The sequence below is a fragment of the Pseudophryne corroboree genome, chromosome 2, assembly GCF_028390025.1.
Source record: "Pseudophryne corroboree isolate aPseCor3 chromosome 2, aPseCor3.hap2, whole genome shotgun sequence".
In the NCBI taxonomy this organism is placed as follows: Eukaryota; Metazoa; Chordata; class Amphibia; order Anura; family Myobatrachidae; genus Pseudophryne; species Pseudophryne corroboree.
The window spans coordinates 627,436,952-627,453,383 of NC_086445.1; the positions used below are offsets into that span (position 1 = coordinate 627,436,952).

General features: G+C 48.3%; 1 protein-coding gene across 1 annotated transcript in view; it reads right to left on the reverse strand.

Moving 5' to 3' along the window:
- Window positions 1–16,195, reverse strand: part of LEMD2 (LEM domain nuclear envelope protein 2) — a 101,853-nt gene extending 85,658 nt beyond the window's left edge. The window contains exon 1 of the mRNA XM_063954849.1: window positions 15,261–16,195. Coding sequence (XP_063810919.1) covers window positions 15,261–16,107 — 847 coding nt within the window. The 5' untranslated portion in view covers window positions 16,108–16,195. The remainder of the gene's footprint in view (window positions 1–15,260) is intronic.
- Window positions 16,196–16,432: the final 237 nt, after the last annotated feature.

A 16,432-nucleotide genomic window follows, 5' to 3' on the forward strand; every position in this document is an offset into this window, starting at 1 on the left:
TATTGTCTGCAATACAAAGTTGTCAGCTTAAAGATTACCTGGTCCTGAGATAGTATAAAGGCTGCACAAGGTTCCTGATGTGAATGTGTGCAATATACTGTTCTATTATAGGGATTCTAATTTAAATCTTAAAATAGGATTTTAATTACCTACCGGTAAATCCTTTTCTTGTAGTCCACAGAGGATGCTGGGGTCCACATTAGTACCATGGGGTATAGACGGGTCCCTTGGGAGCCATGGGCACTTTAAGAGTTTAATAGTGTGGGCTGGCTCCTCCCTCTATGCCCCTCCTACCAGACTCAGTGTAGAAACTGTGCCCGAGGAGACGGACATACTTCAAGAGAAGGACATACACAGATAGTGGTGAGATTCACACCAGCTCACACATAATAGAAAGCCAAGCTAACAAGCTTGAAACAATTCAGCAATGGCTGAACAACAGTACTTAACCAAGTAACAAATGCAGGAAAACAAAGTGCTGGGCAGGCGCCCAGCATCCTCTACGGACTACGAGAAAAGTATTTACCGTTAGGTAATTAAAATTAGATTTTCTCTTACGTCCTAGAGGATGCTGGGGTCCACATTAGTACCATGGGGATGTACCAAAGCTCCCAGTACGGGAGGGAGAACGTGGAGGCTCCTGCAGCATCAATTGACCAAACTTAAAGGTCCACAGGAGGCCAAAGTATTGAACTAGTAGAACTTAGCGAACGTGTTCGACCCTGACCAAGTAGCCGCTCTCCAAAGTTGTAAAGCGGAGGACCCCCCCCCCCCCCCGGGCAGCCGCCCAGGAAGAAACCACTTTACGAGTAGAGTGGGCCTTAACAGATCTTGGACACGGCAAGCCTACCGTAGAATAAGCATGCTGGATAGTGAACCAGATCCAGCGAGAAATTGTCTGCTTAGAAGCTGGACACACAACCTTGTTGGGATCATAAAAAAAAGGACAAATAGTGAGTCCGACTTTCTGTGACGATAAGTTCTCTTCACATAAATCTTCAAAGCCCTCACAACATCCAAGGACTTTGAGGCAATTGAGGAGTCAGTAGCCACTGGCACCACAATAGGTTGGTTGATATGAAAAGCCGACACAACCTTTGGAAGAAATTGCTGACGCGTCCTGAGCTCAGCTCTATCTTCATGGAAAATCAAGTAGGGGCTCTTGCAGGACAATGCCCCCCATTCTGACACACGTCTAGCAGATGCCAATGCCAACAGTGTGACCGCCTTCCAAGTAAGAAACTTGACATCAACCTCCTGTAAAGGCTCAAACCAATACGATTGCAGGAACTGCAGCACCACATTAAGATCCCAAGGTGCCGTAGGAGGCACAAAGGGTGGTTGGATGTACAGAACCCCTTTCAAGAAGGTCTGAACCTCAGGGAGAGCAGCCAATTGTTTCTGGAAGAAAATGGACAAGGCCGAAATCTGGATTTTTATGGAGCCCAAGCGCAGGCCGACATCCACACCTGCTTGCAGAAAGAGGAGAAACCGTCCCAGTTGAAACTCCACCGTAGGAAACTTCTTGGATTCACACTTTTTACAAATCCGATGGTAATGTTTAGACGTCACTCCCTTCCTAGCCTGTATTAGCGTAGGAATTACCTTTTTCGGAATGCCCTTCGGAGCTAAGATCTGGCGTTCAACCTTCATGCCGCCAAACGTAGCCGTGGTAAGTCTTGATAAGAGAACGGCCCCTTTTGCAGAAGGTCCTCGCGAAGAGAAAGATGCCTCGGATCTTCCAGCAGTAACTCCAGAAGATCCGCGTACCAAGCCCTTCTTGGCCAGTCCGGAGCAATGAGGATCGCCTGAACTCTTGTTCTCTTTATTAGTTTGAGAATCCTTGGGATGAGTGGAAGTGGAGGGAATACATACACGGACTTAAACACCCACGGAGTCACTAGGGCGTTCACCGCCACTGCCTGCGGGTCTCTCGACCTGGAACAGTAACCTCAGAAGCTTCCTGTTGAGGCGGGAGGCCATCATGTCTATTTGAGGTACGCCCCAAAGACCCGTCACCTCCGCGAACACCTCAGGGTGGAGGCCCCACTCTCCTAGAAGGAGATAGTGTCAACTGAGTAAGTCCGCTTCCTAGTTGTCTACTCCCGGAATGTAGATTGCAGACAGCGCCAACGCGTGTTTTTCTGCCCAGAGGATGATTTTTGTTACCTCTGACATTGCAGCTCTGCTCTGTTCCGCCCTGTCGGTTTATGTAAGCCACCATCGTTACATTGTCCGACTGCACCTGAATGGCTCGACCTCGCAGAAGATGGGCCACTTGGAGAAGACCATTGTAGACGGCTATTAGTTTGTAGCCACCAGAGGAGTGAAATCCTGGCTTTCGGCGACAGACGTATTCTCTGGTGCATGTGCAGATGAGATCCTGACCACTTGTCCAGGAGATCCATTTGGAAGGGCCGAACATGAAACCTTCCGTACTGTAGCGCCTCGTAAGAGGCCACCATCTTCCCCAGAAGGCGAATGCACTGATGAACCAAAACCGGGACTGGCTTCAGGACATCCCGGACCATTGTTTGTATCACCAATGCTTTCTCCTCCGGGAGAAACACCCTCTGCACTTCCGTGTCGAGGATCATTCCCAGAAAAGACAACCTCCTAGTCGGCTCCAAATGTGATTTTGGAAGGTTCAGGATCCAACCGTGTTCCCTGAGCAGAGAATCGTGAGAACAATGGACTGCAACAACTTCTCCCTGGACGATGCCTTTATCAGCAGATCGTCCAGATATGGGGATTATGTTCACCCTCTGTCTGCGGAGAACCATCATCTCTGCCGTCACCTTGGTGAACACCCTTGGTGCTGTGGAAAGGCCGAATGGCAGTGCCTGAAATTGATAGTTACTGTCCAACAGTGCAAATCTGAGATAAGCCTGGTGCGGCAGCCAAATCGGAATGTGCAGGTATGCATCCTTGATATCCAGGGATACCAGAAACTCTCCCTCCTCCAGACCTGAAAACACTGCTCTGAGAGACTCCATTTTGAATTTGAACACCCTCAGGTAAGGGTTCAACGATTTCAAGTTCAAAATTGGTCTGACCGAACCATCCGGTTTCGGAACCACGAAAAGGTTTGAATAATGACCCTTGTTTTGCATATGAGGTGGAACTGGGACAATGACCTGTGACTTTTCCAATTTTAGGACGGCTTCCAGTAGGATAGCCCTGTCTGCCAGCTAAGCTGGCAAGCCTGATTTGATGAATCGGTGAGGCGGGAGTTCTTGAAACTCCAGTCTGTATCCCTGAGACACAATATCCTGTACCCAGGGATCCAGGCCGGACGACACCCAGACGTGTCTGAAACGTCTGAGTCTCGCACCCACCAGCCCGTCTTCCAGGCTTTGAGTTCCACAGTCATGCTGAGGATTTTGAGGAACCAGAAGCAGGTCTCTGCTCCTGGGAGCCTGAGGGTGCAGGCTTTTTGGATTTTGCACGACCACCTCTATAGAAAGTGGTACGAGGCTTGGACTTTTTTACCTTAGTGGCCCAAAAGGACTGCGGCACAGCTGAAGAAAATGGTTTCTTCGTAGAAGGTGTAGCAGAGGGAAGGAAAGGTGACTTACATGCGGTTGCCGTGGAAATCCACGCATCCAACGCTTCCCCAAATAGAGCCTGACCTGTGTAGGGTAGGTTCTCCACACTTCTCCTGGATTCCATGTCTGCAGACCATTGGCGTAGCCAGAGTCCCCTGCGGGCCGAGACCGACTTGGAAGAGATCCGTGCAGTCAGCATACCCAGGTCCTTCATGGATTCCACCATGAACCCCGCAGAATCCTGTATGTTACGTAAAAACAATTCAATGTTACTTCTATCCAAATCCTCTAGTAATGTGTCTGAGCACTTTACTATGGCTTTAGAAATCCATGCACAGGCAATACTGAGCCTTAACGCCACTCCTGAAGCAGTGTAAATGGATTTGAGCGTAGTGTCAATTTTACGATCAGCCGGTTCTTTTAACGCGGTAGATCCAGGGAAGGTAAAACCACCTTTTTAGACAGTCTGGAGACCGATGCGTCCACAATGGGTGGGTTTTCCCATGTTTTCCTATCTTCCTCACGGAAGGGAAAAGCAACCAGAACCCTTTTTGGGATCTGGAATTTTTTCTCCGGGTTTTCCCAGGATTTTTCAAATATAGCGTTTAATTCTTTAGACGCAGGGAAGGTTAGCGAGGCTCTTATTGTCAGTGAAGTAAGCTTCCTCAACCTGCTCAGGTGTGGTGTCATTAATGTTTAACACATCTCTAATGGCCTCAATCATGAGCTGCACCCCCTTAGCAAGGGATGCCGCCCCCCTCAGCACATCCCCATCACCATCTGCAGTATCAGAATCGGTATCCGTGTCATCTTGCATAATTTGGGCAAGTGCACGTTTCTGCGGGAACATGCTAGGGGATTTTGCAGGAATAGGGACAGAGCCTGACCAAACTGCCATAGACTTCAACACCTGAGTTTCAGTCTCAGTATTAGCTACCCTAGTAGAGAGCTGAGAGATAATTCCTTTGATAGAAGTTAACCACTCAAGTTCAACAACAGGGATCTGAGACAAAGCATTACAATCCTGTGTACATGGAATGGATCCTTCCTGAGCGGAAACATCTGCTGCAGCATATGACAGAGTCCCTAGACATGGCTATGTGAGATATTAAACACACACACAGGGAAATGTCAGACAGTCTCCCCCCCCCCCCCCCCCCCCCCAAGTATGCCACAGACAGACACAGAGATCGGAGCCAACCCACAAACAACGCTTTTGAGGTAGAACTAATGAAACTACCAGCGCCGTCTGCGTACCTTAATAGACTACACAGACTTTACACAGCCTCCCCCCCTCTACAACCCTCTAGTACCGCACAAGATAGCTGGAGTTGCTTGGAGGGAGAGCTCTCCCTGTCAGCGTCTGTTGTACAAGAACTGCAGGCAGGAAAATGGCGCGGAACGCTGCTGGGTCCGCTCTCAGAAGCTCCGCCCCCCGAACATGGTGCTGCTTCCCGCTCTTCATTATATTATACTGGCCTGAGGATTTCTGCTGGCAGCGATCCGGGGACCCCGACAGGCTTGCTGACCAGTGTAGGGTATAGGCACTGGCTCTGGGCGCCCCTCACAGCGCCGCACTATTTACCGCTGAGCCCCGGATAGCAGTTAGTACTGCGCTCCATACCCTGTTGCCGCCATCTTCACACCGGCTCCCCGCTTGCCAGGGGGGCCGGTGACTCACTCACCACCGAATTCTTCTGGCTCTGTAAGGGGGTGGCGGCATGCTGCGGGAGTGAGCGGTCGCCTGGAGCGGCTAACGTTCAGCAACCCTCAGGAGCTCAGTGTCCTGCCAGCGGAGATAGTGACTCAGACCCCGCAGGGCGGACACTACTTCCCCCCCCTCGAAGCAGGGAGGCTGTTGCCAGCAGCCTCCCAATAAAATAATAAACTCTAAAAAAAAAAAAAAAAAAACTTTTACTAGAGAAACTCTGGAGAGCTCCCCTAGCTATGACCGGCTCCTCCGGCACATTTTCTAAACAGAGTCTGGTAGGAGGGGCATAGAGGGAGGAGCCAGCCCACACGCAAACTCTTAAAGTGCCAATGGCTCCTAGTGGACCCGTCTATACCCCATGGTACTAATGTGGACCCCAGCATCCTCTAGGATGTAAGAGAAAGTGTTATAATTACGTAATCTGCTACATTAATTAAGATTATGAAATTTATGGTGGACACAGTATTTTAAAGTTTTTTATTTTCTGCACTTGATTACCATTACAATATTGTCACTTTTATATTTCACTGGCTTATTTTTTAAAGAAATTCAATAAAATGTCAAGTTTTAATTCTATACTATAGATCAGTTTTTAGTATCAATTGTTGTAATGAACACTATAATGTACTTTGTGTCAGTCCTTAAGTGTCCCTAATAGGAATACTTCGTTTCTCTAACGTCCTAGTGGATGCTGGGAACTCCGTAAGGACCATGGGGAATAGCGGGCTCCGAAGGAGGCTGGGCACTCTAGAAAGATCTTAGACTACCTGGTGTGCACTGGCTCCTCCCACTATGACCCTCCTCCAAGCCTCAGTTAGATTTCGTGCCCGGCCGAGGTTGGATGCACACTAGGGGCTCTCCTGAGCTCTTAGAAAGTTATAGTCTTAGAATTTGTTCTTTTCAGTGAGACCTGCTGGCAACAGGCTCACTGCAGCGAGGGACTAAGGGGAGAAGAAGCGAACTCGCCTGCTTGCAGCCGGATTGGGCTTCTTAGGCTACTGGACACCATTAGCTCCAGAGGGATCGACCGCAGGCCCAGCCTTGATGTTCGGTCCCGGAGCCGCGCCGCCGTCCCCCTTACAGAGCCAGAAGCAAGAAGATGGTCCGGAAAATCGGCGGCATGAAGACTCAGTCTTCACCAAGGTAGCGCACAGCACTGCAGCTGTGCGCCATTGCTCCTCTCACACACTTCATACTCCGGTCACTGAGGGTGCAGGGCGCTGGGGGGGGGGCGCCCTGAGGCAGCAATAAAAACACCTTGGCTGGCAAAAATACCTCAATATATAGCCCCAGGGGCTATATATGAGGTAAATACCCCTGCCAGAAGTCCATAAAAAACTGGAGAATAGGCCGCAAAAAAGGGGCGGAGCCTATCTCCTCAGCACACTGGCGCCATTTTCCCTCACAGCTCCGTTGGAGGGAAGCTCCCTGGCTCTCCCCTGCAGTCTACAAGGGTTAAAAAAAGAGCGAGGGGGCACTAAATTTAGGCGCAGTATACGATATATATAGATATAAAGCTATAGGGGACATAACTCAGTTAGTCCCTGCAGTATATAGCGCTCTGGTGTGTGCTGGCATACTCTCACTCTGTCCCCCCAAAGGGCTTTTGTGGGTCCTGTCCTCGTTTAGAGCATTCCCTGTGTGTCTGCGGTGTGTCGGTACGGCTGTGTCGACATGTTGAATGAGGAGGCTTATATGGTGACGGCACAGAGGCCGATATATGTGATGTCGCCCCCTGTGGGGCCGACACCAGAGTGGATAGAGAGGTAAAAGGTATTAACCGACAGTGTCAACTCCTTACATAAAAGGGTGGATGACGTAACAGCTGTGGGACAGCCGGCTTCGCAGCCCGCGCCTGCCCAGGCGTCTCAAAGGCCATCAGGGGCTCAAAAACGCCCGCTCTCTCAGATGGCAGACACAGATGTCGACACGGAGTCTGACTCCAGTGTCGACAAGGTGGAGACATATACACAATCCAATCCGTGACTTGATCCCGGCAATAAAAAATGTGTTATACATTTCTGACTTTAACCTCTATAAATGGGTTTTAGGTTTGGGGAGAAAAAACAGGCAGTGTTTTGTTCCCCCATCAGATGAATAAATGAAGTGTGTGAAAAGCGTGGGTTCCCCCGTTAAGAAACTGGTAATTTATAAAAAGTTACTGATGGCGTACCCTTTCCCGCCAGGAGGATAAGTTACGCTGGGAGATATCCCCTAGGGTGGATAAGGCGCTCACACGTTTGTCAAAAAAGGTGGCACTGCCGTCTTAGGATACGGCCACTTTAATAGGTACCTGTTAAAAAAAAAAAAAAAAAAACAGGAGGCTATCCTGAAGTCTGTATTTACACACTCAGGTACTAGACTGAGACCTGCAGATAGTGCTGCTGCAGCGTGGTTGGTGACCCTGTCAAACAGGGATAATAGTTGGCAAACATAAAAACATATTAAAGACGTTGTCTTATATATGGGGGATGCACAGAGGGATATTTTGCCGGCTGGCATCCAAAATAAATGTAATGTCCATTCGGTCAGGAGGGTATTAGAGACCTGTCACTGGACAGGTGATGCTGACTTAAAAAGCGCATAGAGAGCCTTATAAGAGTGAGGCATTATTTGGGGATGGTCTCTGGGACCTCGTATCCACAGCAACTGCTGGGAAGAAATAATTTTACCTCAGGTTTCCTCACAGAAAAAGGTACAGTCCTTTCGGCTTCAGAAAAGCAAGCGGGTCAAATGGCGCTTCCTTTCTGTACAGAGACAAGGGTAGAGGGAAAAAGCTGCACCAGTCAGCCTGTTCCCAGAATCAAGATTCTTCCCCTGCCTCCTGTGAGTACACACCATGACGCGGGTGCTCCACAGGTGTAGCCAGGTACGGTGGGGGGCCGCCTCAAAAATTTCAGCAATTAGTGGGCTCGCTCACAGGTGGATCCCTGTTTCTTCCAAGTAGTATTTCAGGGGTACAAGCTGGAATTAGAGATGTCTCCCCCCAGCCGTTTCCTAAAATATGCCTTGCTGACAACTCCCTCAAGCAGGGAGGCTGTGCTAGAGGCAATTAATAAGCGGTATTCCCAGCAGGTAATACTCAAGGTGCCCCTACTTCAACAAGGACGGGGTTACTATTCCACACGGGTTGGGGTACCGAAACCGCATGGTTCGGTGTGACCCATTTTATATTTAAAATCCATGAACATAAAAAAATTCAAGTTCAAGATGGAATCGCTCAGGGCGGTTATTGCAAGCCTGGACGAGGGGGATTACATGGTATCCCGGGATATCAGGGATGCTTACCTGCATGTCCCCATTTACCATCCTCGCCAGGAGTACCTCAGATTTGTGGTACAGGATTACCATTACCAAGTCCAGACACTGCCGTTTGGACTGTACATGGCACCGAGGGTGTTTTATCAAGGTAATGGCCGAAATGATGATACTCCTTCAAAAAAAGGGAGTTGTAATATCCCGTAATTGGACAATCTCGTTATAAGGGCGAGGTCCAAGGAGCAGTTGGTAGTCGGGGTAGCACTATTTTGGAAAGTGCTACAACAGCATAGGTGGATTCTAAACAGTCCAAAGTCACAGCTGGTTCCTATGACACGTCTACTGTTCCTGGGGATGGTTCTGGACATAAACCAGAAATAGTGTTTCTCCCGGAGGAGAAAGCCAAGGAGTTGTCATCTCTAGTCAGAGACCTCCTGAAACCAAAATAGGTAGCGGTGCATCATTGCACGCGAGTCCTGGGAAAAATGGTAGCTTCTTACGAAGCAATCCCATTAGGCAGGTTCCATACAAGAACTTTTCAGAGGGACCTGTTGGACAAGTGGTCCGGATCGCATCTTCCGATGCATAGGCTGATAACCCTGTCTCCAAGGACCAGGGTATCTCTACTGTGGTGGCTGCAGAGTGCCCATCTTCAAGAGGGCCGCAGGTTCGGCATACAGGACTAGGTCCTAGTGACCATGGATTCCAGCCTTTGAGGCTGGGGGGCAGTCGCATAGGGAAGAAACTTCCAGGGACTTTGGTCAAGTCAGGTTATTTCCCTACACATAAATATTCTGGATCTGAGGGCCATCTACAATGCCCTGAGGCCAGCAAGGCCTCTGCTTCAAAACCAGCCGGTACTGATCCAATCAGACAACATCACGGCAGTCGCCCATGTAATCAACAGGGCGGCACAAAAAGCAGGATGGCGATGGCAGAAGCCACAAGGATTCTCCGATAGGCGGAAAATCATGTGTTAGCACTGTCAGCAGTGTTCATTCCCGGAGTGGACAACTGGGAAGCAGATCTTCTCAACAGACACGACCTCCACCCGGGAGAATGGGGACTTCCTCCAGAAGTCTTCCAATAGGATTGTACACCATTGGGAAAGGCCACAGGTGGACATGATGGCGTCCCGCCTTAACAAAAAGCTAAAAAAGATATTGCTCCAGGTCAAGGGACCCTCAGGCGATAGCTATGGACGCTCTGGTAACACCGTGGGTGTACCAGTCGGTTTAGGTGTTCTCCCCTCTGCCTCTCATACCAAAGGTACTGAGAATAATAAGAAGGCGAGGAGTAAGAACGATACTCGTGGATGGCCAAGAAGAGCTTGGTACCCAGAACTTCAAGAATTTATATCAGAGGACCAATGGCCTCTGCCACTCAGTCAGGACCTGCGGCAGCAGGGGCCCTGTCTGTTCCAAGACTTACCGCGGCTGCGTTTGACGGCATGGCGGTTGAACGCCGGATCCTGAAGGAAAAGGGTATTCCGGAGGAAGTAATTCCTACGCTTACTAAAGCCAGGAAAGTGGTTACAGCAACTCATTATCAACGCATATGGCGAAAATATGTTGCATGGTGTGAGGCCGAAAGGGCCCCAACAGAGGAATTTCAACTAGGTCGATTTCTGCATTTCCTGCAAGCAGGAGTGACTATGGGCCTTAAATTGGGTTCCATTAAGGTACAGATCTCGGCTCTGTCGATTTTCTTTCAAAAAAGAACTAGCTTCAGTACCTGAAGTTCAGACATTTATAAAAGGAGTGCTGCATCGTCAGCCCCCGTTTGTGCCTCCTGTGGCACCTTGGGATCTCAACGTGGTGTTGAGTTTTTCTTAAAATCACTTTGGTTTGAACCACTAAAAACCGTGGATCTGAAATATCTCACATGGAAGGTGGTTATGTTATTGGCCTTGGCTTCTGCCAGGCGAGTATCAGAATTGGCGGCTTTGTCTTGTAAAAGCCCTTATTTGATTTTCCATATGGATAGGGCAGAATTGAGGACTCGTCCCCAGTTTCTCCCTAAGGTGGTGTCAGCGTTTCACCTGAACCAGCCTATTGTGGTGCCTGCGGCTACTAAGGATTTGGAGGACTCCAAGTTGCTAGACGTTGTCAGGGCCCTGAAAATATATGTTTCCAGGACGGCTGGAGTCAGAAAATCTGACTCGCTGTTTATCCTATATGCACCCAACAAGCTGGGTGCTCCTGCTTCTAAGCAGACTATTGCTCGTTGGATTTGTAGTACAATTCAGCTTGCACATACTGTGGCAGGCCTGCCACAGCCAAAATCTGTCAATGCCCATTCCACAAGGAAGGTGGGCTCATCTTGGGCGGCTGCCCGAGGGGTCTAGGCTTTACAACTTTGCCGAGCAGCTACTTGGTCAGGGGCAAACACGTTTGCAAAATTCTACAAATTTGATACCCTGGCTGAGGAGGACCTGGAGTTCTCTCATTCGGTGCTGCAGAGTCATCCGCACTCTCCCGCCCGTTTGGGAGCTTTGGTATAATCCCCATGGTCCTTACGGAGTTCCCAGCATCCACTAGGACGTTAGAGAAAATAAGAATTTACTCACCGGTAATTCTATTTCTCGTAGTCCGTAGTGGATGCTGGGCGCCCATCCCAAGTGCGGTTTATCTGCATTACTTGTACATAGTTATTGTTAACTAAATCGGGTTATTGTTGAGCCATCTGTTGAGAGGCTCTATTGTTTCATACTGTTAACTGTGTTTCATATCACGAGTTGTACGGTGTGATTGGTGTGGCTGGTATGAGTCTTACCCGGGATTCAAAATCCTTCCTTATTGTGTACGCTCGTCCGGGCACAGTACCTAACTGAGGCTTGGAGGAGGGTCATAGTGGGAGGAGCCAGTGCACACCAGGTAGTCTAAGATCTTTCTAGAGTGCCCAGCCTCCTTCGGAGCCCGCTATTCCCCATGGTCCTTACGGAGTTCCCAGCATCCACTACGGACTACGAGAAATAGAATTACCGGTGAGTAAATTCTTATTTTTTCTTCACTTTCTTGGTACTAGTCAATTTTATTTTTTGTGTACACCCCCTTATTAATAATAGAGCTATATTATGTACATTTGGCGTAGGGAGGGGGGGGTCTGAAAAGTTACTTTTTCTGTGTAGACATTTTCTCTCACTTTGGGCCGACATGATATGTCTTAACGATGTCATTCACAGACATATCAGATACACATAACTGCTGCCCCGCTGCCGATATATCATCCCTTCGCTTAAATGGACGATATAATCGCCCAGTGTGTTCCCAGCATAAAGCAAGAATTCAAGGGCGACCACTAAGTGCCCCCAAAGAGGTCACGCAAAAACACTTTGCAAACATTACTAATTTTCTTTCACTCCCCATAAAGCTTCACAGGAAAACGAACAGTTTGGTTACTGTATTAAGAGGTAATCAGTGCAGCTGAACATTGTGGTACTACATTACCATGACATTAATTCCCACCAAATAATGCACAAGGAGAAGCAAGTAAGCGGCCAGACAGACTTTCCTAGCAAACAAAGAATATCCCGCACCAATGATAAAAGGCGAGATAGATAATATTCTGTATGGGGTCCAATTCTTATTGTTAATTGCCCAACAAAGGCACTATATAATTTGTATTGGTGATGCTACCTTTGGACTCAAATAGACATTTAGATCCAAAAAAGAAGCAGAAAGGAGTCAGTTTGTGAAAGGGCACTTAGATACAAGTGCACTTTTACCCCCCCCCAAAAAATCCCTTTTTTTGGTGCTAGATTTCTCTGGCAACCAAGAGCAGTCAGTTATGTAATGCAATAACTGACTATTATGGAATATTGGTTAAAGCAGCCAACATAGGGCTGTAACACACTGGCCGGTTTCTCCCGGATGGCAAAAAGCCGGTCAAACTTTGTCCGGCTTTTTGCCATCCGGGAGAAACCGGCAGAGTCGCTCACACAGGACGGCTTTGAGCTGTGTCTGATGCTGTGCGCATGCGCAGCATCAGACACGGCTTCAGAAAAAACCGTTGTGTGTGAAAGCTCCCCTTCACACACACGGTTCACTGGCTGCAAAGACGGCCCGGCGGCCGCCCGGCTGCCGGACCTTCCAGTGGTGAGACCCGGCTGCAACCCGGCAGCCGGGCCGGGGCCGTGCAGTGTGAAGGGACCCTAGCCCTCACACTGTTAACTACAATGCCGGCACGGGAAAAAGCCGTCCGGCTTTTTCCCGGCCGGCAAAAGCCGGGTAGTGTGTTTCAGCCTTAAGGGTGTGTACACACGGTGAGATCCTTGCTATGTTCGATTTTTACTTGCGATTTCCCTTGAACTCCCCAGAGCCCAGATAGGACAGATTTTGACTAACTTTTCTTGAGATATGGACTATGTGTGCTTACGATTTTGGCTTGTGAGAGATTTTGGCTTATGTGAGATGTCATTGACATGTGAGATGAACTAGATAGTACACCGATCTAGCAAGGATTGACTTGCCTGCACAGTCTATCTTTTCTTGCGATGCCGACCTGGCCGCGCATCGGGATCGCAAGGTGACTTTCACCTTGCGATTTGCACTAACTTTTCTTGCGATTTTTACTATATAGTCAAAATCTCAAGAAAAAATCTCACCGTGTGTACACACCTTAAGTTAAAACCGTGAGTATCTCCTTAATCTAGATCAATGAAAGTTCAAATCAGAATGCACTTTGGTTGGAAAGACTGTTTCAGTGAACAATATGGTGACACGCAGAAATCCAAGTCACTGTACCCATTATACCCCTTACATAATAAAATTACCAGGTCCGACTCGGAATTTGGAACATGATTCTGGTACAGGTTGAGTATCCCATATCCAAATATTCCGAAATACGGAATATTCCGAAATACGGACTTTTTTGAGTGAGAGCGAGATAGTGAAACCTTTGTTTTTTGATGGCTCAATGTACACAAACTTTGTTTAATACACAAAGTTATTAATAATATTGTATTAAATGACCTTCAGGCTGTGTATATAAGGTGTATATGAAACATAAATGAATTGTGTGAATGTACACACACTTTGTTTAATGTACAAAGTTATAAAAAATATTGGCTAAAATTACCTTCAGGCTGTGTGTATAAGGGGTATATGAATCATAAATGCATTCTGTGCTTAGATTTAGGTCCCATCACCATGATATCTCATTAGGATATGCAATTATTCCAAAATACAGAAAAATCCGATATCCAAAATACCTCTGGTCCCAAGCATTTTGGATAAGGGATGCTCAACCTGTACTTAATCTCCCGTTTACACCACAGCTCTGAACTGGGTTATTCCGGGTCAGTGCAGTGTTAACTGTTCTGATAGCGCTTGGAGATGACATCTCCAAGGCCAGGGATCCAGCTCTGTGCTGTAAATGGGACCCGAGTCACCTGTATACACTGGCCCCAGTATCAGTGTCCTGCACTGGATCTAGGCTATTTTTTAGGGACCCTTTCTCACCAAGCCGTTACCCAGGTCAACCAATAACCCACGGTATAATTTAGACAAACTAAATTTAGACTAGATTGTCGTTAGTGCTGGTAGGGTAAGTTTGCCGGGACTGTGACAGCCAAAGGGTGGGAATCTCGAATAATCGTATTCCACTGGGATCGGTTTAGGGGGCGGCTTGTTTGACATCACTATGGAAGGTGCAATGGTTGACGGTCTTGGGCAATCTGCTTTAGCCATGTTTTCTTTGGCGCATCACATGCTATTTTCCATCCATCCGGTCGTGTTTTATTTAGGCACTGGTATAGTATTCTTTTAGGCTCCATTCTGCAGACATGTTCGAACCACATTAAACGCCGTCTTTTAATATAGGATTCAATTGTGGGCTGGTATAATTTAGATAACATAGCAATGCTTCCAGTAGAATCAGATTAAATTTATGTACTCAGGGTGTTTGTTTCCCCTATAAATCACTATGGTAAACATATTGCCAAACATAAGATTTTTTTTATGCAAAAGGTAAGTACTTCTAAGAATGGAATATTCTGAGATGAAGTTCAAACTGAAAAATGTTTTAATACACGTGGATAAAATAAGCAATTTGCTAACAGCCATGGATAACTGAACAAGGTAGATGCACCGTACTAAGCCTTAGAGAGTGGTAAAGTGAAGAGATAGAGAAATAAGAGTACCAGCCAATCAACTCCTATCATTTTTTAACTACAGCCTGTAACATGACAGGATCTGACTGGCTGGTACTTTATCACACTCGAAGGCTTACTACATCTCCCCCAAATTCTGGTTCACACCAAAACTAAATAGAACTTTAAGGAAACTTTTACACTATCAGTACAATATAATTTGTGTTATGTTTAAGTTACTGAAATATTAAGATGGGTATACATTAGACCAAAGGTTCTCAAACTCAGTCCTCAAGACCCAAACAATTAAAGTTTTCCAGGTCTCCTCACAGAATCACAAGTGAAATAATTGGCAGCACCTGTGGATTTTTTTTAAATGTGTCGGTGAGTAATGAATACACCTGTGCATCTGGGGTGCGTACACACTGGCTGATTTGAACGACTGACGTTCCGATCCATCGGAATCGGACAAATTATTCAAAATATCATGTTTACTTTACTTTACTTTTCAGACACGGGTTGTCAAAACAATTATCTAACCAATGTGTTCTCAGCTTTGTGTGTGTTGCTGATGGAAAATACATATAAATCCCAATCATCGTTTACAAGCACACAGTAAGCAGGGCAGTGGGTGTGTTGGTGCTATACTCACATTCACTGTCCTGCTGGCTGCTCAGGACCCCGCTCTTCATAACCAGGATGCCGAGGAAGACCGTGAGCAGCACCGCGCACAGCACCCGCAACAGGACGGCAAGATAGTACTCGGTGCACCTGGCCCAGTGCGGCTTGTGATGAGCAGTCCCCTCCCGCCTCAGGGCCGGGACCCCCGTGTGAGGGCGGCTGTCCGTTGTGTCCGGCTGCTCCCATCCGTACCGGGCTCTCCCCTGTTCCAGGCCCCCTGTCCGTGTGTGTGGGAGGCTGCCGGTGCTTCCCGGCCTCCATCCCAGGCTGGAGCTCCCGTTATAGTCCGCTGCCCAGCTGTCCCTATCCCTGCGCCACAGCCCGCTGTGCTCCGTGTGGGGAGAAGAGGTGGTGACACTTCTCCGGGGGTACAGGACATCCTCCGCTCTGCTGCCTGCTCCCCAGCTGCCCTCCACCGGCCGGGTCTCCCTGCCCCAGGATACCCGTTCCTCAGCCAGCTGCTGCGGCCTGTGCAGGCCGGGCAACAGGTCAGATCGGTGCGTCTCCCAGCGGCGCTGCTCCTCCTCGTCTTCCTCATCCTCATCTTCTTCCACTCGGCTGTCAGTGCCGCGTCCCTGGTAGGTGCGCCCCCCGCCTGCGCCGCTGCGCCTCTCCCCGCCCCCAGCGGAGTTCCGGCGCCCCGCAGACTCTCTACGTAACTTCTCTAGCTTCTTCTGCAGGACGCCGCGCGTGCTATCGGTGATCGGTCCCGGTTTGAAGCCGAGAGACACCAGCTCACGCCTCAACCTATCGTCCGACATTGTTCCGTATGCTAGCGTGACGACGTCACTCGTTCTGCGCCGCGACCGCAGCGCCATGCTGGGAAAGGGAAGTTCCTAGGAATGCACGTAGGCGAAGCCTGCAGCGGCCATTTTTGTGCAGGAGAATGGTTGGTAAGGTTGCGGTGCTTTACAGAGAAGTACGGTAGCTGTAAGATGAGTGGGGAGTAAAAGGTACGATCTCTATATATAGCAATATACGGTAGCTGCTCTCCCGCCGCTGTAGCTGTACATACAGTTTGAAATGAATTGAAGCCCCGGCTCAAGAAAGAGGGCGTCTAGTGTTCCTATCAATTTTTAAACTGGTGTCTGTAAGCCAAGTTACAACAGGGTATGAAGTACATGTGTGTAGGAAATTGCAAGG